Source organism: Condylura cristata, unplaced genomic scaffold (assembly GCF_000260355.1).
Source record: "Condylura cristata isolate star-nosed mole 26May11 unplaced genomic scaffold, ConCri1.0 scaffold00010, whole genome shotgun sequence".
Taxonomy (NCBI): domain Eukaryota; kingdom Metazoa; phylum Chordata; class Mammalia; order Eulipotyphla; family Talpidae; genus Condylura; species Condylura cristata.
In genome coordinates, this window is record NW_004567111.1 from 58,441,378 (window position 1) to 58,465,946 (window position 24,569).

General features: G+C 35.1%; 1 protein-coding gene across 1 annotated transcript in view; it reads left to right on the forward strand.

The window, feature by feature from the left end:
* The window catches only part of CENPJ (centromere protein J), an 80,682-nt gene that overhangs the window by 27,258 nt on the left and 28,855 nt on the right, over positions 1-24,569 (forward strand). Inside the window, exons 4-10 of the mRNA XM_012723135.1 lie at positions 4,678-4,789; positions 5,574-5,676; positions 6,074-7,673; positions 9,648-9,780; positions 11,611-11,776; positions 20,968-21,210; positions 24,151-24,235. Of these exons, the coding sequence (XP_012578589.1) occupies positions 4,678-4,789; positions 5,574-5,676; positions 6,074-7,673; positions 9,648-9,780; positions 11,611-11,776; positions 20,968-21,210; positions 24,151-24,235 (2,442 nt within the window). The remainder of the gene's footprint in view (positions 1-4,677; positions 4,790-5,573; positions 5,677-6,073; positions 7,674-9,647; positions 9,781-11,610; positions 11,777-20,967; positions 21,211-24,150; positions 24,236-24,569) is intronic.

Here is a 24,569-nt window from a genome sequence, read left to right on the forward strand (position 1 = left end):
CTATCTTTGCTTTGGGTAATGTGTCTTTAAAAATATTACTGAGGTGTATGTCAGGTAGTGTTTTGCCTGTGTATTTTATGTTTTCAGGTCTTAATATCTAGTTTTAATTGTTTTGAATTAGTTTTTCTATATGGTGTGAGATAGTAGTCTAGCTTCATTTAGCAGCCCAGTTTTGACAGCACCATTTATTGAACAAACTTTCTTTGTTCCATTGCATATTGCTCCTGTGTCAAAGATTAACTGTCCATTAATCTGTGGGTTTATATCTGATTTTTCTATTGGATTCTATTGGTCTATATGTCTGTTCTTGCTTCAGTTCCATACAGTTTTGATTATTATGGCTTTGTAGTATAGTTTGTAGCCCCCTTTTAGTTAGGGAAGCTTTGGCTATTTGGGTTTTTGTGGCACCATATGAATTTCTTCAATATTTGTTCTTTTTTTTTTTTTTTTTTTTAAGAATGTCACTGAAATTTTTATTGGAATAGCATCATTGAAAATGTAAATTGTCCTTGCTAGGATGACCATCTTGATAATATTAATTCTTCCAAACGATGTCTTATTTCTTTTTACAATATTTTATAATTTTTTACTGCTTTTACTAGGTTTATTCCCACATATTTAATTTTTTGTTTCAGTTATAGAACGGATGGTTTTCTTGATTTCTTCTTCAGATTGATTGTATCTAGGAATGCTACTGAATTTTGTGTGTCGATTTTTATATCGTGTTACTTTACTTAACTGGTTGATTATTTTGTTCAGTATTCAAACATTCAAATTTAACTCATTCTTTAGTTTTGGTAAATTCTCTGTTGTAATTTCTTTGCATATCATTGTTGTTCCCGTTTTTTTTTTCTCTTTACCTTTTAGGATCCCTGTTACTGTTAGGTTTCCTCTTCTTATTGAATCTTCTGTATCTTGTATTATTTCCTCATTTTTACTGTTTGATTCCCTTCTTCTAAATTGATTTGTTCATTTGAGTCTCTGCTGTTGAAAGTCTTTCTTCTGCCAGTTTAATTCTGCTTAAAGTACTTTGTAAATTTTTGCATTTCATTCTATCTCTTTTTATGATATTTTAAAATGTTCAGTGACGAGCTCCCTGTTCTTGGATCTGCTTTTTAAGATCTTGGACCTGCTTTTTAAGATCTTGGACCTGCTGTCTGCTTTAACATTCCACAGATTTTTAGCATTTTAAATATTGTTTTGAAGTCTTTGTGTGATCATTTCTCTACTTCTGTATCTTTTATATTTGTCCCAAGACTTCTGTCCTTCTCATTTTGCTTTTCCATCTTGTGTTCAGAAGTTCCTTATTTTTTAGGCAGGAGTTTTTCCTTGTTTGCTATTTTTGAGTGTGTATATTTGGTTGGAGTACTGGGGTTCAGTATTTTTTTTCTTCTTAATTTACCTTGTCATGAGATAGGGACAGGAAGGGAGTCTTGGTTTATGACTGGATCTCACTTTGAGTTGTAAATTGGTAGCACATTGTTTATTGTCTCAACGTTATACAAAGTTTTCCTGTTGTTCCTTCTTCCTGGAAGTTGTGCTCTATGAAGCTTGAGTCTTCTGGTAGGAGGAGATAAGTGTGGACTGCCTGACTCAATGATTAATTAGTTGGCTGGGAGAAGGCCCTGCAGAGACTTCTGGACCTATGCTGTCTTAGTCACTGTGGATGCCCACAATGCCTTCTCATCCTACCCCCTGCTGTTTCTGTGGGACTGCAAATTTGTGCGCAGTTCGTTTACTTTCATAAGGACTTGGTAAGTTATCTTACAAGTCCTCTCTGCTATTGGATTTTTTATAGAGCCTGGCTTGGCTTAGGCTGATTTCACTTTGATCTCTTACTAGAGGGAGATTGGGTGCCTATGCAGATTTCTGAGTTTTCAACTTCCTTGATCTGTACCTACCCTGGGTAGGGTCTCTGCCCACTTGCTTGTCAGAATATTTCTCCAGGGAATTTCAGAGTGTCCTTGGTTGCCTCTACCTTTCCCTAAGTGGCTGACCCCAGCTCATTCTGCTGACTGGGGATCTTTGCTTGACCCAGCCACGTTCCCCGTTGCCTTCCTTCTGCTCCTTCCCCTCAGAGGCCACCAACCTTATTTTGAGATCTCCATGGGGAAAATCTTGGGATTCTGTAGATGGGGCAGTGCTTTTCCATATTTCTATGAGCAAATCTTATTTTTTAAAGCCGTTTTTAAGAGAGTGGGTGATCCTAACATCTCTATTCCTCTATGCTATGGGTGAGACTCTATAACCATAATTTTAATGGTGGTCATCATGGTAATCATGATGTTCTTTCTGTAGGAAAAAGTTTCCAGTATTTATAATTTATATTTAATTTTCATTTTTTATGCTATGCCCCTGTATAACGTAAGTTTGTTGGAGACCAGCTCCAACAATTGGGGTGACAGAGGTTCCTGTAGGAAATGACAGTTGGTAAAGGTGAATGAGGGACACGAACAAGTGTCATCGCAGGTCTTTATTATTTTTTATGTTAGCAAGCAGTGGGATTACATCAGCATTCGCATTGAGTGAAAAAACAACTATTACATTTTCCCAAGAACAGTTTGAAGTCTTTTGATCTTTAGCCAAGATTATAACACTTACAATTTTTAAATAACAGTTTATTTTTTACATCTTTTTTTTGCATTTTAAAAAATTTTATAACAGTTTATTTTTACATAATTTTGTACATTTTTTTCCATCTCAATTGTAATCCCTGTGGGTTTCCCATCACCAAGTTACCCATGTGCCATCACCATAATCCTGTGCACTTTCCTCTCCACCCCCCCGTTTTTGATCCCATTCCCCACTCCACCCCCACAGAATGTCTCTGGTATATGGTTGTTCATTATTCTTGTTATTTTCTCGCCTGGTCCATTATACTCCTACTATGAGTGAAACCATCCAGTATTTTTCTTTCTCTTTCTGGCTTATCTCACTAAGCATGATCTTTTCCAGCTCCATCCAAGTTGCTGCAAAAACATGTGTTTCTCTTTTTTGGTTGCTGAGTAATATTCCATTGTATATATGTACCACATCTTTTTAATCCAGTCCTCTACTTTTGGGCATTTGGGCTGCTTCCATGTTTTTCCAATTGTAAATAAAGCAGCAATAAACATGGGGATGCAGGTATCTTTTTCAATCATCACTTACAATTTTTTAAGGAAAACACAGCTAACAAGTAAAATGTTATTATGATTATTATTTTTTTTTGCAGCTGGGCAAACAATTTAATGATAAAGCAGGCAAATTAATTTGGATAGTTACAACTAACATTTTTATTCATATTATAATAATAAAAAGTTAGCAAAACAAAAGGAAAGCTGTTTTTTTTTTTTTATCTCTAGTTACCAAGGATCTTCATTTTTATTAAAGCATTCTTTAAAAAAAATTAAAACAAGGCCAGGGTAAGGAATGAAAAAGTTTATTTTCCTCTAGAGCTTAATTCAGTGTGTATATCTGGAAGATGTGGAATGAGGGAGTTTGAATTATTGATTTGGACAGGAATATATTATTACAACATGTTACTAGCACTGCCTTACTTTGCTATATTAACTTTACAGTAATCGCCTATTTATTAAAAAAGCCAAATGTAAAATTAATTTTTACATTATTAAATGCCTCCAAATGCAAAATGGTTGCATGTCAGGAGTGGCCAAAACAAAACAAAGAGATCCAGTAAGAGCCAGCTTCAGGGTTCCTGACTTTTCAGTGGCACCCCCTCATACCTGGACTTTGTTGGACGGTATGAGATGTTTGGCCTGTGCTATAAGTTGTTGACAAACAAAAGCACAGCCAAAGGTGTCTGTACTACTAATTACCATTGGACACTATTGTGCATGATATCTATTCCTAGTTTAGTGCTAATGTCTTGGTATGGAAAGATCAAAGGTCTTTTTCTCTGCTTCTAAAGAATGTACTTTCCTAACCCTTTACTTTGAAATTTTCAAAAATACCAAAAAGTTGAAAGATCACTGCAGTGATTACTAATTTACCCTCCATCTAGGTTCAATTTGTAGTTTGCCATATTTACTTCATTTACATATGTTTGTCTCTTTTTATATGTCTATATATATGTACACACACACATATATAAAATGTGCCAAGCCTTTTCACTGTAAGTAACATATAGTCATTATGTTAAATCATTTCAAATATTTTAGAATGCATCAAGTAAAAATTAGGACACTCCTATATATATCTATATATCTCTATCTCTTTCTATCTATCTATCTTATCTATATGACTGTATATAACTACAATGTTGTTGTTATACCTAAGGACATTATAATTCTTTACTATCTGAATCCATTTTAAGATTCCCCCTAGTATCCTAAATATGTGTTAGAGGTGTTCTTTAAAAATCAGAAGCCATTCAAGTTCATGGGTTTTATTCAGTTGTTACAGCTTTTAAGTGTTTTTTTTTTTTTTAAATTTGGGAAAGCTCGCATTCCCCCCCACCCCCCCTTAAATAAACCTTCGAAGAATGTTGTGCCTTGATTGGGGTTTAGGGTTTTGTCACTTTTCTTTATCTTACTAAAGAAATCCTTCCTAAATCTAAAAATTTTTGATATATATTACTTTAAGCTAAATATTCTTTTGTGTAGTAGTTTGTAAAATTCTCAAGTTCTTAAGGCTAATCTTGTTTTTTGAATTTAATAGTTTCTAATTTCACCCTAGGAGAAGGTATCTTGCCATGTTGGGAGACAACAGTGGAACAGATTCATGAAGAGAATGATGTGAACTTAACAAAACCTGATGGTTCTTCAGAAGTGGTTAATATTGAAGAAAGGTATTATTCATGTTGAAAGGAATAAGAAATGTGACAATTAAGTAGCTAATCATAACTGAGCACTTTCTTTGTTTGCAAGAGCCATAGTTTTCTTGTTTTTGCTTGAATAAGCTATCACATACTGTCAGCAGCAGAGAGCTCATCTGTTTAATATCAGTTAAACTACCTTTGACTTTGTATTAGAAGAATTTAACAATAAATTTTCGAATGAGAAATTTGGTTAAAATCAATTAAATCTTCCCTCTAGTAATAAAGGAGAAGAGAAAAATAAAAACTTGAGTTTCCTATTTTTGTGTCCTTTATATTGTAAATGATACTTGTGTAAGTTTGGTTATAAAATTTAAAAATTTTATAAAATTTATAAAATTATAAAAGTTTAAAAAAACATGAAATATACTGACGGGTTATTATTTTCTTAAATATTAAAAATATTTTAATGTATATTGTGGATGGGCAAATGACTTTTTGATCTATTCAAATTTTGAGGATATTTTAATTTAAAAAATGTATTTGAAGAATTATATATTAAATATATTTCAAGCTATTATGATGGACTCTGTTATTCCCAGATGCACTTTAAGAAAAAAATCATGTGTAGTATGTTGTTTTTTCTGTATTTTGGGAAATCAGGATTATATTATTATTTAGTATCTCAAAGGGGAGTCTGTGATTTTGGAAGTTAGTTCTTGGTGTAGTTGGGACTGTCTATCATGCATATTGTTTAAAATATTCACTCTATCATGATTTGCATGTTAAATAAGTTTCAATTTATTCTTATGACTAGGCCTATTAAAGCTGCTATTAAAGAAAGGAAACAGACTTTTGAAGAATTCTTAGAAGAACAAATTCGGCTAGAAGAACAAGAATTACAACAAAAACAGATAAGGGTTAGTATTTCCATTAAAATAGGTAAGCCTTGGCCCTCCCTGATGGTGCAGGGGGTTAAAGCACAGCACTAAGAAGCTAAAGCCACTTCTGCATGAGTTCATCCCTGCCTGCCCCAGAGGTGACCACATGGCGGGGGCAGACCTCTCCTGACCTGCCCGCTGCTCCCCTCAGCAGTGTACTTCGTCGATCTGCCTGTTCTGCTCCCCACTCTGTCTCTGGTGAATCCTCTCACCCTCCACATCTCTGGCCTGTACCCCAGTTCTGTATGAATAAATAAATAAATCTTTTTTTTTTTTTTTAAAATAGCTAAGCCTTTAGATAAAGATCTGTTTATGACTTATTTAAAAAAAAATAACTGTTACTACTGTTAATTTAAATATTGTTCTTTTATTTTAGGAAGCAGAAGGATCATTGCTAATCAAAGCAAAACCCAAACAACCATTCTTGAAACGAGGAGAAGGTTTAGCTAGATTTACTAATGCTAAATCTAAATTTCAAAAAGGGAGAGAAGGTACACTAGCAAAAAACCTGAACATTTCAGAGGATCAGCCTATGCTTAAAACAGATAGGCAGCAATTCCAGCGGAAAACTGCTCTTATAAATAAAGAGAACCCTCCCACTAAAAAGAACAATAACATTAGAACTAAGAGTGGCTCTGTCCCACTCAATCAGAAGCCAAAAGTACTTAAGAGTAACATTAGGAAAAACCTCTCTTCATCAGGATTAAATATATCGATGATAAAGAAATGTGATGGGAAGTTCAGAGACCAGAACAAGTTAGGGGAAAAAACCGAATCCAATAATAAAGAAAACGTAGCTGAGTATATAAAACTTTGTGATGTTGGTTGCAAAGTCTGGAATAAAACAAACACTAAGGACAAACTTCCTTATTCAGCAGGACTGGTCAACTGCATGGCTTCTAATAGCCAGATAAGTGAGAATGTGAAAGAGTCAGAATCGTCTATTAACATTTCTCTCCATAATAAGTTAGAGAATTGGGAACGAGAAAAAGAAAAAGAGAATTTGGAATTAGATGAATTTTTGTTTCTAGAACAAGCTGCTGATGAAATTTCATTTTCCAGTAATTCCTCTTTTGTACTGAAGATTTTAGAGAGGGACCAACAAATTTGCAAAGGGCACCGGCTTTCTTCTACCCCTGTCAAAACTGTGCAGCAGGAGAACACAATACCAGTGGATCCCACTAATCAGTGTAATCAAAATGAGCATCCGGACCACACTGAATGTGAAAATAAGAGTGAGTGTGAGATCACACGTAAACAACTTGATTTGTTATCCTCACCTGATGGATTGAGGGAACAGTCTTTTAAACTCAGTAGGAAAGCGTTCCAAATGGCTACTTCTGAGAATCAAACTAGATGGAATGTAAATGAGGATGAAGGTAATATGAACAGTGACAGTAGCACTAACTCTGAGGAACAACTTGATGTTACCATAAAACCATCAACTGAGGATAAAGAAAGAGCTTTCAGTAGCAGAGCAGATGGTCCAGAAGTCTGTGATGGTAAGGGACCTTTTAGGGACATTGGGATTCAAGAAGATAAAAGAGATACTGATTTAGATTTTTCTGATAAAGATTATAGTAGTGATGAATCTCTCATATCAGAAGGCTTGAAAAATAAAATTTCTGAGTCCTCATTTCAAAGTATAAGTAAAATTGACTTTGATGATGAAAGAACTTGGACTGACCTTGAAGAAAATTCACTTAAGTATGATAATTTTGGGGATGAAACCAGTTATGGAACTTCACAGACAATCTTCCCTAAGAAGGGTGAAATGGACATACTAGACAAAACAATAAAAAGGAAGGTTGCATCAGTCAAGAAGGGAGAAGACTTGAGCAAATCCAGTAGGAGCACAAGCCCTCCTACATCAGATCTGATGATGAAATTCTTCCCTTCTTTGAAACCTAAAGCAAAATCAGAATCACACCTGGGAAATGAACCTAAGTTAAACATAAGTCAAGAGCAACTCCCTGGTAAGTCAGAGAATTATATGTATCAGAATGTTATAAATGTAGCATATTTTTATCAGTATGTTGTCAGCATACTTAAAATCCTGCCTTTTGAAGTTGCTCAGTGGAAGTCAAATTGGTAAGTGATTTGTTAAAATTTGATTTGAATTGTGGGCTTGCATAATTTAATTGTCACTAGTATAAGAAAGAGATTTGAATGAATTGTACTTTTAGATTTTCAAATTAAAATGTCATAACCAAAGCTTTAATATTAAGCACTGTACTATAAAGTAATATAGTGTTTAAATTTCTTTTACAACCAGCGGGTACCAGATTTATGGTTTATATTATTGTGGGGTAAATATTTGTGTACTAATACTTCAGTGTACATGTTTTCTTTTTTATTGCTACATGCATTAATTTGCTAGCTATGACCAAAAAGAAATATGGTAAAATACAAGTTTTCTACCTTTCCCACTCCTGGATTTCTAGTATCTTTTTCTGGAGGCACCAGAATTCCCATTTTGTTTGTCTGTTCTAAAAAGGTCCCACACATGTGAAAGCATAGTTTTTGAGTCTGTGGTATAATTTGCTTTCTACACAATAAAACATTCCTTTTCTGTATTGTTATATATCTTGCTTGGAAGATTGTTATGACATACACACCTGCCTCATTGCCTTTAGTAGCTATATAGTAGTCAGTCGATGGATACCTTAAACTTACATTAAAACTCTTTCCTATTATAGCATGTTACACTGATTGCTTAGCAAATCTTAAGTGCTTTAAATTATGGCTTAAACTATTTTCAAAAATTCTCATTTTAAAAGTAGCACTTTTTTGCAAAGAATTTAGAAGATTAAAATATATAAAGCAAAAATGTTAATGAGCAACCTACCCAAAGGCAACTAATATAATTTTGGGATATTCTAGGAATTTCTCCTATGTATTTCTAATATAGTAGAGAGATATATTAAAACTTGTTCCATTCTTTTGACCGTGTGTGTAATATGTATTGGGCGTATCATTAAAATTCTTTGTGTATTTTATAAAAGGTTACATGAATTATATAAATGTAGCATGAGTTTTCCAGTAATTTTCTGAATGTTGAATACTTGTTTTTCATTATTAGAAATAGCACTGAAATGTTATTTTCTGCAAAAAATTGTATAATTTAAATGCCAGTCTTTAGAAGTGGAATAACTGGGTGAAAGGGTAGATATATATGTTTCAGTCTTGTGCTATGACAAAGATTTATTTTCTAAAAGGATTGTTGCTAAAAGGGCAGAGAATTACCTTTTCACAGCAAATTTCAAATGGAAAAATGTTAATTTTTTCTCTTTGGTTTGTAGTTGGGGTTTTATTTGATTTTGAAATAGTTTATATTTCTTTGATTCTATAGTTGATAAATCATTTGGATCTCTTGTGGATTACTTATTAGTAACTTACTAGTAAGTTGTTTATAAATGAACTTTTTTTTTTTTAAAGATTTATTTATTTATTCATACAGAACTGGGGTACAGGCCAGAGATGCGGAGGGTGAGAGTATTCACCAGAGACAGAGTGGGGAGCAGAACAGGCAGATCTACGAAGTACACTGCTGAGGGGAGCAGCGGGCGGGTCAGGAGAGGTCTGCCACGCCATGTGGATCTCCTCCTGGGCAGGGATCGAATTTGGGCTGACGTGGCTTCAGCTTCTCAGTGCTGGGCTCTAACCGCTGCGCCCGCAGGGAGGGTCCTCAAATGAACTTTTTAAAAAATTGACTTGAATGATTCTTTTATATATAGTGCTAACTTGTGAGATTGATAGTTTTTTGAAAAAAAAAAAGCAAAAAACAAACTAGTATCATTCTTAAATTTGAACTCTTTCTCAGGAAGTTTTATAAAATTCATTTTTATCGTATTTTAATAGCACAGGCATTTATTTACTGTATTCTTGGCTCTTGGTGTTAGTTTTGAAGGCCTTTTTTTCAAGTTAAGTACTTATGGCTCATCTTATAGGTGACAATGCTCGATCTCAAGTTTTGAGAGACAAAGTTACTGAATTGGAAACAGAAATAGAAAAATTTAAAGCTGAGAATACATCTCTAGCTAAACTTCGCATTGAAAGAGAAAATTCCTTGGAAAAACTCAGGTAAGTTTGCATTAGGAGGTTGGGAAAAAGTATACAGTGATTCAATTGAATCTTTAAGATTATTTTAAAACTATTTGAAACATTTATTTTTATCAATCCAGAGGGAGAAATAAATGAAAAGGATGTGAAATCTCTACCATATAAGGATTTTTAAATTTAATAAAATCACCTGTTGTGGTCAAAGCTGTTAAAAGAGATTATAAATTGAAATTTGAAAATCTGTTTGGGGCTATGATTTGTTTTTTAAAGAGTTATTTATGCCTAGAAATCTGGGGTACAAGCCAGAGGTACAGAGGTAGTGAGAGGCCTCACCAGAGACAGTGGGGAGCAGGACAGGCAGATCTACGAAGTACAATGCTGAGGGCAGCTGGGGACAGGTCAGGAGAGGTCTACCCTCCCATGTGGATCACCTCTGGGGCTGGGGATTGAACTGAAACAGCTATGGCTCGCTTGCAGTGTTGCATCCTAACCCATTGTGCCAGGGAGGGCCCCTGGAGCTATGATTTTAAGTGCAGTCTTGGCCAGTGTATTAATTTCCTAGAATTGCTATAACAAATTATACGCAAACTGGGTGGCTCTACATAATTTCCAAAGGGTTGCTTCTGAAGTCAGGGTGTCAATAGGGTCTTTCTCTCTTAGCTTTGGTGGTTGCTGGCAGTCCTTGGCATATCTTAGTATGCAGCTGGACATTTGGGTTTATTCTTTTTTATCGTGTATAATGCTGCTTTAACATTGTTGCTCAAGTCTATGCTTTTAATTCTTTTGATATATACCCAGGCATGGAATTGCTGGATTGCATGGTAATTTTATATTTAATTTTTCTAACAACTGCTGTATTGTTTTCCACAGTAGTTACCAGATTATTTGTTTTGAACCAGTCTTACATCCCAGGGATGGATCCGTTTGTTCATAATGTATGATCCTTTTAATTTGCTGTCAAGTTTTGTTAGCCAATCATTTGTTGAGGATTTTTACATCTATGTTCATCAGGGATATTACCTTGTTGTTTTCTTAGATGTCTCTGGCTTTTGTATCTGAGTGATACATACTTTCAGAAATGAATTTGGAATTTTTTTTTTTTAGCACAGCATCCAGAGTGAACTGGTGTGATAGTTCCACTGACATTCTAAACTTACACCTGAAGTCTGTAATACATTAGTTTGTTTTGTTGTTTTGACTTTTATTTTATAAATGTCACTTGCTGTTGTGTTTCTTGCTCATTCTGTTTTAGTGCATTGGCCAGTATTCTTGAATACATTAGGCATATTCCTCCCTCAGGGCATTTGTATTTGGTTTTACTCTGCAGGATTATTTTGTTCCTAAATCCTCATGGTTTTTTTAACTTGCTTTAGGTTGTATTTCAGTGTTACCTCTGCAAGATGCAAACTTTAGTTTCCTACACTAATGTTTCATAACCCATTTATTGCTTTATTTTCTCGATAACATAATGTTCGATGTATTTTAATTTTCTTGTTCATTATTGTCTGTCTTTCACATTAGAACTTAATAAGCTTATTAATAGGAGTTAAGAATTTTTTCACCATTGTTTCTCCAGTACCTAGTTCTTGACTTTATAGTATGTATCTGATGAATGCTTCTTGGATGTAGTTAATTGGTCAATTTATATGATGGTATTTCCATCAATTTATATGATGGAAATACCATCATATAAATTGAATACTATCATATAAATTGAATGGATTCATTGATAATAGCAAGTCCTCAATTTTAGGTTGTCACTGATGTACTACCATATATAGATTTCTAAATTATTGCTACAAGGTTATTGAGATGGTTTCCTTAAATGATAACATGATTTGGTTATTTTAGGAAAGAAATTGCAGACTTTGAACAACAGAAAGCAAAAGAATTGTCTCGAATAGAAGAGTTTAAAAAGGAGGAAATGAGGAAGCTTCAAAAGGAACGTAGAGTCTTTGAAAAGTATAGTTCTGTTGTAAGAGCTTTTCCAGATAAAAAGGAACGTGAAGAAATACAGGTATGTTATTTTTTTTTACATTATACTGATGTTAATAAAGAAGATAGTAAGAGTTTGACATTGTAAAGAGAAATTGGGTATGTCTGTAGTTGCTCATTGATTCAACAAATAATATTCTGAGTCCCTGTCTCAGGAACATTCGTAACCTGATTTTTTTTTTTTTAAATTGAGGTAACTTTTTAGCGAATGATTTAAGGAAATAGGTTCACACCATTTCTGGTCTTTTTGATGTGGAAGTGAGGTGTTATCTCATTGTGTTTTTGATATACATTTTCCTGATGAGAAGTTTATTTGCCTGTTGGCAGTCTGTCCTCTGGAGAAGTGACTGTTTAGCTCTTTTGCCCATTTTTTGATTGGGTTGCTTGCTTTCTTGTTGTTGAGTTGTAGAAGTTCTTTGTAGATTTTAGCAATTAGTTTTTTTGTTGCATGTATAATGTGCATTTATTTTCTCACACTTTCATTAAGTTGTCTTTTCATTTTGATCATAGCTTCTTTTGTTGTATAGCGTTTTAGTTGGATGAATTGTATTTGTTTATTTTTACTTTTGTTTCCCTTGCCAAAGTGGGGAGCCATGTGTTCCCATTGACATCCCAAAGACATGTCTGAAGCCAGTATCATGGAGTTATTTTGCCTACTTTTTACTTTGTGTATTTTTTGGTTTCTGATCGTTCATTCAAATCTTTAACCTATTTTGAGTTAATTTTTGTGAAGAGTATGAAAACGTAGTCCTTTTTCTTCTCCTTCTCCTTCCTTTCTCCCTCCCCACTACTCCCCCTCCCCATCTCCCTCCTTTTTAAACATTTGACTCTACAGATTGCTCAACACCATTTGTTGAAGAGCCTTTCCTTTCTCCATTGTATACTCTTGGTCCTTTGTAGTAGGGTAATTGTCTATATAAATATGAGTTTATCAGGGCTCTCAAGTCTATTACAGTATCCTGTTGTGTTTGTTTTTATTCCTACACATACTGTTTTGATTACCATTAGCCTAGTAGTATAGTTTGAAGTCAGGGAATATGATAATCCTATTCCCCTTCTGTTCTTGTCACTGTTTCTTTGTCTATTCATAGTCCGGTGATTCCATATAAATTTCAGTAATGTTTGCTCTCTTTGAAGAAGTCTATTGAAACTTTGATAGGGATTGCATTCAATCTATATATAGCTTTAGGTAAGGTTGCCATTTTAACATTTAATTCCTGTTCATGTGCAAGAAATCTTGTCATTTTCTTGTGTCTTCTATTTAAGACTTAATTTTTTCATTGAATAGATCTTTCACCTCCTTTGCTAACTTTATTTTAGGCATTCAGTACTTTTTGATGCTTTGTTAATGGAATTATTTCTTGCTCTTCTAGCTAATTGTATACAGGAATGCAGTAGACTTTTGTCTTTTGATTTTGTACCCCGCCACTTTACTGACTTATTGTTTCTAATAGTTTTTTTAGTAGTGTCTTTAGAATTTTCTTTATCTGCAAACAGTGACAGTTTCATTTTTCTCCCAATTTGGATTCCTTTAATTGCTTTCTCTTGCCTAATTGCTCTACCTAGAACTTCCAGTACTATGGTCAGTGTGGACATCCTTGTCTGCACTTGCTCTTACATAAATCCTTTTAGTTTTTTTTTTTTTTAAATCAGTTTTAGGTGGAGCTTAGTTTAGATGGTTTTTATTCCTTTTGAGGTATATTCCTTCCATTCCTATTTTACTAAGAATTTTCATCATATATGAGTGCAGAATCTTGTTAACTTTCTTCTCTGCACCCATTGCTACGATCATAGGGCTTTCCTTTTGTCGGCATGGTGTGAGAATAGTTCCTTTTTTTTTTTTTTTGTTATCCCTGTAATATATCCCACTTGGTAATGATATATGATCCTTTTAATGCATTGTTGAATTCCATTTGCTAAGGTTTTGAGGCTTTTTGCAACATCAGGGATACTGCTCTGTATTTGTGTGAGTGTGTGTGAATGTGTGTGTGCTGTCCTTGTTTGCTTTTGGCATTAAATAATTGGCTTCACAAAGTGTGTTTTCAAATATTTTCTTCCTCAGTTTTGGAGAAGAGATTGAAAAGGACATTTATTAGTTTGTCTTTGAAGGTTTGGTAGAATTCATTAGTGAAGCCATCTGGTCCTTGGATTTTGTTGTTTAGAGATTTTTTATTACTGTTTTAATTTCCTTTGTAGATTGATTTTTAAAGAGTAAAATGTTTCAGTTCCTTTTTCACTAAAGACTTCCAGAAAACAGAAAAGAAGACTGATAATGGATGAATTAACAAGACAGGGATGAATTAACAAGACACTGATATTCTGTCAATTCATTTGACCCATTACATACAAATCTGTTAATTCTTTTTGTATATAATAATTTCCAGCTTGTATGATTACTGGGTGCTTAATTCTAAAACTTAAAAACTGATAGAAAAACTTACAAATATATTTTCAGTCCTATTCATTTCAAAATTAGAAATAAAAGTACTAATACTTTTCTAACTATAACTGTAAATCTGTAGGAAAAAAGTAGGCATATATATTTGCCACAGAGGCATGCGCAAAGATTTCCAAGAGTAAACACAAAGACATAAATACAGAAGAAAACAATTCATCAAAATTAAAACTTCAGTTTACTGTTTAAAAGATTTTAAAATAACTATCCATTGCTTATAGTTTAAAATGCAAATTTCTCTTCCATATTTATAGAGTAGTTTTTTGTGGAACAAGACCTGTGCTATTAGGTTTTGATTCATGTTTGCTTATTAAAACTAATGCATTAAATTTTAACATTTTATTTTTTATTTCAAGAGGTAAGGCATTCCATTCAAAACCTTAAAAAAAAAAAAAAAAGCTATACTCTGTAACTTCTCCCTCTTGCCCTTGCCCTAGCACCTAATTGCCCTTTCTTGGGGCAACCCATGTTACCAATTTCCAGTGTCTTATCCAAATAATTTCTAAGCAAATAAATATTAAGTCCTAATTTTAAATAAAAAATAGTAGACTCAAATCATTTTATACCTTAACATAAGGAATATTTTTGTATTTTATCATTGAAGAGAGTTGCTTTAAAGAGATACGCCGTAATTTAATTAACTAAGCATTTGTTTCTGTTTTTGTGTATATTAAGTACAGTACTAAATAACCTTGTGTATATATCATTTCTAACAATCCTCTGTTTATTCATTCAGTTACTCATTACTGTACTGAGTACCTGCTATGTAGCAGGCATACTGGGGTAGTGAACGAAACAAATTCATCTTTGCCCCTATGTAGCTTGCACAGTCATGTGTAGCTATAGGATAAATTCCTAGAAAGGAAATTTCTAGGTTTAAGGGTATGTATATCCGTAGATATTATGAGATTATCCTCCATGGCAACTTTCAATTTTAATAGAATTTAATGGGGTACGTTTTTGTTTTTTGCCTGATAAAGATTAAAAATTGACATTTAAATGTAATTGAATACTTTTTAAATAATTAAATTGTAGTTACAAATCTAGCATGACTTTTTTTTTCTTAAGATTTATTTATTTACGCATACAGAACTCGAGTATAGCCAGAGGTGCAGGGGTAGTCAGAGAATTCACCAGAGACAAAGTGGGGAACAGGACAGACCTACTGACGAAGTACACTGCTGAGGGTAGCAGTGGGTGAGTCAGGAGAGGTCTGCCATGCCATGTGTATCACCGCCGGGGCGGGGATCGAACTCATGCTGAAGTAGCTTCAGCTTCTTAGCGCTGTGCTTTAACCTGTTGCACCACCAGGGAGGGCCCTAGCATCACTCTTTTTTAATATTCCAATATTTTAATTAGTATTTAGAATATGTTCAAATTTAACTAATAAAAAACTTTCCACTAAAATAAAACTCACAGCCTATTCTTTTTTTTTAAAATAACGTACTAGTTTATTTTTATATCATTTTGTGTATTTTTTCATCTCTCACATCCTTTTCTTAAAAAAAAAAAAAAGTGATATTGAACTGTTAGGAAAATTGTATGAGACCCTAAAGGAAGGAAAACAAAACAAAACAAAACACCAGATCTTGTAAGGATTGGTTCTCCTTTCCTCCCCATCTTTCTCAGCACTCCAGACCTCATTACTTCTAGTGTCATTCAAAGCAGAACCATAAGATTTCTCATTATAGTTCTTTTTAATTTTTTTTTGAAATAATACTAGATTTTGCAATCTGGTTGTTTTGCAATCTGGTGCTTTTCCTCAAATAATGTGTTCTCTTATTCTCTAATCCTGTTCTGTCTAGACTGCTAACCATTAGCTGCATGTGGATATTTAAGGTAATTGAAATTAAATATAAAACTAAAAATTCAGTTTCTCAGTTGGAATAGCTACCATTAATGTACTCAGTAGTTATGTGTGACTGACCCTGTATTGTCACTGAAAGTTCTGGACAGTTCTGAGATGAGAGGCTGAGTTGTTTAGTTAGTTTTCCTCTTCAGGACATGAGGCTAGTTCATAATTTTGGATGTCATTCTTGAACCTATTTTCTACTCTGTGTTAAGTATTGTACCTTTTTCTGATTTGATTGACAATATTATTTCTTTTTGTTTTTGGTAAAATAACCTTCTTTTTCTGATACTGTGTCTTTTTATAGTTTCCTGCATTTATTTACCTTTCTTCTGTTTTACTGTGCAAATGTGTGTTTTGAAAAAAACACATACTTAGTGGAAAACAAGCCTATATTTGTTGATACTTTTCTACTTATTAAATCATTAAAAGATTAAAGAGGTATTTTCATCTTTCCTTTATATTATAGTTGTTCTTAGAACTATTAACTTTTCTTTTGGGTGATTAACAAATATATTAATGAGATACTGTTATAACCATTAGAGAGTTGATAAGTAAAACAATTCAATCCTCTTAGCATTTACATTCACTATGATTGATATATAGCCTTTCACAAACTTGCTGCTCTACTTATAAAATCTTTCTGACATTAAAGCAGCCCTAATCTGACCAGTGATAGTATATCAGTTTCTGTATCTGTTTAGCATTGTCATTACCCTTGAACTTTTGAAAATATCTCAACTTTTCCTCACTAACTGGCTATTTTGGGCTATTTTTTTTTTTCCTTAGATCTGGAACCGCCGTTCACTGAACAGCCCTGGTTCCTTTTGGCTTCTTCACACTGGGGTTTACCTGCAAATTGGTGGGAGGCCACTGTGCTCACCTTGCTGGTTGGCACCTCTTGTGGTGGCACTAGGAAGGGAGTCTCTTCTCAAATCAGGAGTTCACGTTAATGGTTCCCTCTTAATCATATACCTTTATTCTATATTTCATACAGTGAGATTTCACTGACAACTTACACACTGAACTATAGACTTGGTATTTGTATCTTTGTTCAGCAGATATTCGAAGGCCCTTGATTTGTCAGGCACTGCTTGTGAACTGCCTCTTAGCTTCCTCTTTGTCTTCCCTGGTGACCCTATCCATTCACTCAACATTTAACAAATCTGGACATTTTCATTTTCAAATCGCATCAGATAGTAAGTTCTTTGGATTTTTATCTCCTGTGTATCTTTTTAATCTTGACAACTCTCCCCAAGTCTTTTCATTTTTTCTAGCTGCAGTTTCTGTCTTTCCCCTTCTCCACTTCAATCTTTTTCTTGGTGTCAGTGTGACCCTTCTACATGAGATCTGACGTTTTTCTCCTCTCAAAATCCTTCAGTTAGTTTTCCCTTGATATAAAATGCAGCCCCCTCAGCATGTCATACTAGATGATGTTCCTTCTTGCCTGGGAGATCCTTTATGCAGTTTTTCTCATTTCTGCATCTATATGTCATATTTTCTATGTTTATAAGAACTTTTGTCTTTCAGCTTATTAGAATTTTAGTAAAAAACCTACTTCTCATAAGCTTATTTTTGATTTTCTTTCCCATTGTGTTGACTGGAGAGGCTCTTCTATTTTTAGTAAATTGCACTCTAGTTGTCATTTTGAACTTTATTTCCTAGACAGTTAAATTTTGCCATTCCCTCAATTACTCTGAATACCAGTAATCCCTCAGTTCTTTAGGGCCTTCAAGTCCATTGATGCTTCTCACACTCTTAGGTCCTAAAACTCTGGGGTTAGTTACTATAGACATTACTTTAAATATATTCTCTACTTACTTTTCTCAGGTCATCGTATCTTGTTTGGAAAATGTAGATTCAAAGCATTTTTTGCCTATTCTTACACCTAATTTGGCTAGAAGAAAAATTTCCTAGGAAACAGGCTCCTTTAAAGTGATGAGTATAAATTACAAGGGGGTTTGTAATATTACCGTACATTTGTCCTCCCCTCTTCTAGAGGACCATTTCATACTTTGCCCCCTTCCCAAATCTCCTACCCGATGGTTTCACCCTGTCCTGAGTTCCCTGCGTTTTACCTATATGAGAACCCACCTTGGATCAGTACTGCCTGTGGACTGTGGTCTCCTTTACCTCACATCAGCTGTCCATACTCACATGAAAAGCCCTGCATACACACCTGGTCTCACCCTTCACCACTTGCTTGTTTTGCTCCAGCAGCTCTCCCTTCACTTTTCTGTATCATCCATTTTCCTCTCACCACTGAAACATTCCTTAAACATACTTAACTGGGGCTCTCCCTGGTGGTGCAGTGGTTTAAAGCACAACACTAAGAAGCTAAAGCCATTGCAGCATGAGTTTGATCCCTAGCCCTGGAGATGATCCACATGGTGCAGCAGACCTCTCCTGACCCACCCACTGCTCCCCACTCTGTCTCTGGTGAATCCTCTCACCACCCCTGTACCGCAGTTCTGTATGAATAAATAAATCTTTAAAGAAAAAAAAAACATGTTGCTGTTACTTAAAGAGAAATCTCTTGTGACTCCAAACTTCCATGAACCCAGCACTGTTTCTTTGTGTCTTTGCAGTAGAACTGTGTCTTTGCATTAGAAAGTGTGGCCTGTATCACTGTCTACCAGATTTCACCTCTTGTTTTCTTCATGTGCCTCATTAGGCTTTGTCTACTGTTCTGAGGGTGCACCTGACAGTGCACCTATTGTGGTGGCCAGCCCTCCGGTAGGCCTTCTAGCCATATCTCTGTCCTCATGCTTCATCTGTCACTGTCAGTGGCACAGGGCTCCTCTTCACATGCTGTCTTGTTTGACTGTCCAGATAACTGCAATGGGTTTTCTTTTGATTCCTCTATCTCTTGCTTTTTATTCCTCTTTAAATTAACAGTGGTGTTCACACAACAGGTAGGAGGTTTGGTCCTCTGATCATCTCATCTGAGTTTAAAATTATGATTTACATGCTGTAGACTTCCAAAGTTAAATCTGTCTGGCCTAGATTGTTGTCTGTGTTTAGTGTGTGGGCTAGCTGCCAGACTTATACCTTCAACTAAATGTCTGATCTTCCTTCCGTAGCCATCCCCATTTTAGGTGTAGTTTCCCTCTGGGATGGTGGCTGTCCTGTACTTCCAGTGCTCAGACCAGAAGCATAGTCATTCTCTTCTTTCTCTTCTACTTCATGCTATTCATGCTATACAGAAGTCCTATAGGATTTGAGTTGTCATCTCTGTTAGTGTACTAGCCAGCTACCTGGCCTCTGCTTTCACCTTTGTTCCTTTGATTTCTTTTCCATGGGGCAGCCAGTGACCCTTCTGTATAAGAAAGTCCTATCATGCCCCCGCTCTGATTACATTTTTCAGTGGATCCACATTTTTATTTGGCTGAGAACCCCAGTCCTTACAGTGGCTTCGTGTTCACATATGATTTGGTGTTCCATTTCCTTTTTTATCTCATCTATTGCACCTTTCCGTTGCTCATTCTGCCACAGCTTCCTGACCTCACTGTTGTCTTGAAACTGTGCATGACCCTTCTTCCTGTGTGTGCTAGTACTTCTGCTCTTACCCTAGGAAGAGCCCTGATTCAGTTTCTTCCTTTACAGTTCAGTTCAGAGTTCTGTGAGAATTACCATATTGAATACTCTGTTTACCTTCCCTTCCCACACTGATTCTTCCCACCCACCCTGCTTCTTTTTCCATAGTCTCTGTTACTTCTAATGTATGCTCCCTGAGATCTTTGTTTTATTCATTGTGTTCCAAGGCCATTAGTATCTGATTGATGATAGCTGTTTTATAAATATTAATATCTAATGAATTTTTTGCAACTTTACTTTTAAAAAATATATTGTATAATTGACAAATATAATTGTATAACTTTAAAGTACACACAGTGATGATTTGATATTCTTGAATGTCGAATGATTACCAAGAGCAATAGAATTAAGTTTGTCACCTTATGTACATATCTTGTATACATGTATTAAGAAAGGTAAAGATTTAAATTCAGCATACTTCTGCAGTTTTGACTACAGTCACCATGATGTACCTAGATCCTCAGAAACCGTCTTCTTACAGCTAAACCTGAAACAGGAGAAATCTAGAACTGGATTGATCTGGCTGGTGGTTTCTTTCTGGTGCGTCAGTGATTGCCAGACATGACCTAAAAGCAGACTCACAGTATGAAGCAACAGTAACATGTATTTATGTAGGTGGCGAATTGCAGTGTGTTGGAGGGAATGTAGAGAGATGGAGAGAAAGAAGGAAGAGAAAGAGAGAAAGAATTTACAGACTGACATATAGCAAATGCTATCTGTCTTATCCCAGATAGTGTTTGCTGAACAGAAAGTAAGGCCCAAACCTTCATGGCAAACTGGGGCTTCTCTAGGATAACCTTTCTCACCAGTAATCTGCCAATTCCCAGCAGTAGCTTAACTGCCAATAATGCCACACCCCTATTTCCCATCATGTTCCCTGCTGAGGGGTTGGAGTTTGGAATGTTCTACCTTCTTTCATCTTTTTGACTGTGCATGCCACTCACTGGCTCTGAGGTTGACCATTTGGACCCTGGGACCATCACTCCATTCCCTCTTCTCCAGCCCCTGGCCACTACTGCTCTTTGTTTCTTTGAAGTCAACTCTTTTATTCCTTTCTAAGAGTTTACATATAAGTGATACTCTACAGTATTATACAACCTCCTTTTTATCCTGATTTCTGAAATGAATTCTGTTAATGGTATAGGATAAGATTTTAGTATCAACTTCTGTTCCCTTCCCTGAAAAACCTGATATTATTAAAACATGACTAAGTCTTCTTTTTTCTACATTCTATGTTAAACTGTTTTGTTGCTCTGTCTCATCTATTGCAATGTTTTCATTCTAGTAATTTTTCTTGTTTGGTTTTTGAGAGGCTTTGAAACAACAGATAACAGATTTACAGGAAGATTTGAAGAGAAAGGAAGCAAAATGGTCAAGTACACACGGCCGACTTAGAAGTCAGATAGAAATGTTGGTCAAAGAGAACACAGACCTTCGAGAAGAAATTAAAGTGATGGAGAGATTCCGACTAGATGCCTGGAAGAGAGCAGAAGCTACTGAGAGCAACACCAAGTTGGGTCAATGTTTGACTGCCGTGAAAAAAGATGGGTCCATGGTAGGTTTGCAGTCCAGCTGGTTTTGTCACATCAGGAGGAATTGTTAAATATTTGAGCAGATATAGAGAGTAGAGACAGAAAGTAGAAGGGTAGTTGCTTGTGTTCTAGGGATGGAATAATGAGGAATTGCTTGTTAATAGAATTTCTGTTTTGCAAGATAAAAAAAGTTGTGGAGATAGTGGTCATGGTTGTATGGCTGTGTAAATGTACTAATGCCACTGGACAATACCCTTAAAAAAGATTAAGGTGTTAATTTTTTTAAAAAAGATTTATATATTTATGGTTATAGAACTGGGGTACAGGCCAGAGATGTGGTGGGTGAGAGGGTTCACCAGAGACTGAATGGGTAGCAGCACAGGCAGATTGACAAAGTACACTGCTGAGGTCAGGAGAGGTCTGCCACTCCATGTGGGTCAGCTCCCTGGCTGGAAATCAAACCCCTGTTGCAGTGGCTTCGTAGAGCCTCATAATGTGGTGCTTTAACCTATTGTGCCACTAGGGAGAGCCCCACGGTGGTAATTTTTTTAAGAATGTTGCATTATAAAGTTATTTAAATTTCAGATGTACAAAACAACATTGGTGTAAACTACATTAAATGTACAGCTAAGTTTCCAATACTATCTTTAACTATACAGTAGATCCCTGTTACCTATATGCTTACCCCTCTTTTATTGGGCACAAAAAATTATTTCCATAATTTTGCTGTTGTAAGTAGTGCTACAATGAAAACAAAAAAGCATATATTCAAATTAGTGTTTTTGCATTCCTTGGGTAGATACCTAGGAATCGAGTTGTGGATAAAATGTTGGATCTACTGTTAATATTTTGAGGAATTTTACACTGCTTTCCATAGGGGGTGGACAAGTCTGTTCCCACCAACAGTATACAGAGGTTCCTTTTTTCTACATCCTCATCAACATTTCTAACATTTGTTATTTCTTCTCTTTTGGTTTATAGCCACTTTCATAGGTGATTCATTGTGATTTTGATTTGCATTTCCCTAACTATAAGAAATGTTTAATATGTGACTGTTGACCATTTGATTATCTTTTTTGGAGACTTGTCTCTTCATGTCCCTCTTCCTATTTTTTTTTTTTTTTTTTTTTTTTAAGATTGATAGGACATGAGAGAATGAGGCAAAGGTTCGGGGTGTAATAACTTTGTAGAGGAGTTTTGTAGTAAATTTAATAAGGAGGCAGTATCGTGATGGTAGGCAGAGTATTTTGTTTTTAAAATTAGAACAAGTGTTTTGTTTAGGGCTGATTCTGTAGAAGGGAAATATTGAGACATACAGTAAAATTCCTGAAGTACTCTACCTAAGGGAGAGGAGATGAGATTTAGGAATGAATAGAAGGGCTGATTTAGGCCCAGAGAATGGACAAGTTGTATGGGGTTGTAGAGGGCTGAGTTGTGGACCTAGGACTAGATGTATGTTAGAGGTGAGCTGGTAGGAAGTTCCTTTTTAATACTTAAACTTGGGGAGGCACAGTTACTAAGAGTAAGGATGGAAATGAAGTTTTAGGAGATGGGAGAAAGTGTGAAACAGTTGTCTAAAAAAGTGGAGCGCAAAGGAACTAAAGTGTAGTCTGATTCCTGGACAGCATGGGGCTCACTTAGGTTAGAAATTTTATATTTCAAGAGAGAATTGTTTGCAGTTTTTCTTTTGTTTAGCATTTTGGTTATAGGGTGGCAGAGTTACTTTTTAAAAGTGGGTGTGGTCAGTACAGGTGAAAGCCACAGGGTGAGAGAGGAGTACAGAGTATTTATAACAAGAGTGACTGCAGTGTATCATGAGTTTAATCTGTATAAGAGCAGATATGATGACAAGGCTTTGAGGGACAGAGGAAATATATATGGGTTGATGAATTGAAGGACTGTGTAGGTTATAGGCATTTTGGAGTTAGCAGTATTAGAGTAATGATTTGGAAGGATAGAATATGGTAGTTAGAAAGTAGAATTTTCCCATCTTTCCAAATATTTTACTGTAAAATCTTACTTGAGAAATTTGAAAGAATAATGTGATAAATACCACCTAGATTCAGTCAATGTTAATAGTATGTGTATTTTGCTGAACTATCTGATGGTAATCACAGAAGTCATCATATCTCACTCCTAAATACTTTCTGCATTTTATTAAGTGACAGTGGCTCTTTGAAGAAATCAAACTGTTTTTGTAGAATGCTCCACATCCTGAGTTGGAATGCTTTGAAATTGAAATTTTTGCAAATGTCAGTAATTGCAAAAATTGCAGATATTATTTGTCAAGTTCTACTAGACAAGTTCATCAATGACAGATTTTAGAGTTTGCCACTAAAGTGCATGGCTGAGGTAGGTTAGAGTACAAATTGGAATGAGAAGTAAGTAGGTCAAGAAATAAAGTGAGGCATTTGGATTATCATTTCTTGGCAAGGAGGGGTAAATGATGGGTGAATACACAGAAGTGAGACTCAGAGGTGGTTGGTAAAGGAAAAGACAGAAGGATTTAAGTGTGGGTAGTGATGGGGAGCAAAGAGGGCATCTTTCTTCCTGCTAAACCCAGGATTTAAACTTCGATGATGAACGTGAGTAGACTTTCAGCTTCAAAAGAGACATTGTTGAACAGTGGGGAGCTTGGACTCAGTGTAGTAGAGGAAGACCTTGAAGCAAATGTTCATACAAGAGATTAATGTAAAGGACTTTGATAAGAGTTCTTGTCCCTCTGGCTGATGAGGACGGTCACAGAAACTATTTTCTGTTATACCCTCACCTGAAGAGTAAAATATATTCCGAAAGAGATGGTCATGTGTAGTTTATTCCAATAATAGTTTATTAGTTTTGACATGTAAATAAATATATCAGTGTACAACAACTATTGTCATTACAGATTGAGTCCTGTTAGCTTCATTCATTGTAGCAGTATTTAGACTAACACTAACTTGATTTTCAAAATTATACTGTAGAATTCATCAGTTCGATTTCAAAAGAGTCAAGTTTCATCAGGAGCCCAGGCAGAAAAGTACAAGAAAAATTATTTGCCAGCTAAAGGTAAGAAGATGCATAGTCTTTTTATAGGAATATTTCAGGAATATAAGAACAGAAGACTTGCATTCAATTTAAGAAATAAGATGTCATAAATGTAATTGAGACTCCTATTTATATACCTCCTCCACTTAATTTCTACCCAAATAGCATTCTTATGCCTGCTTTCATTCTTTTTACTGTATTGTCAATATAGTAAATTAATATACCTGTTGCTTCATATTCTAATTTTTTTCTCTGAATATTTGAGATTTACTCATATTTAATACATGTAAACTTGTTTATTGATTGTGTACCTATCAGATTCCATGTATATTTGCCATAGTTAAAACTTGGCATT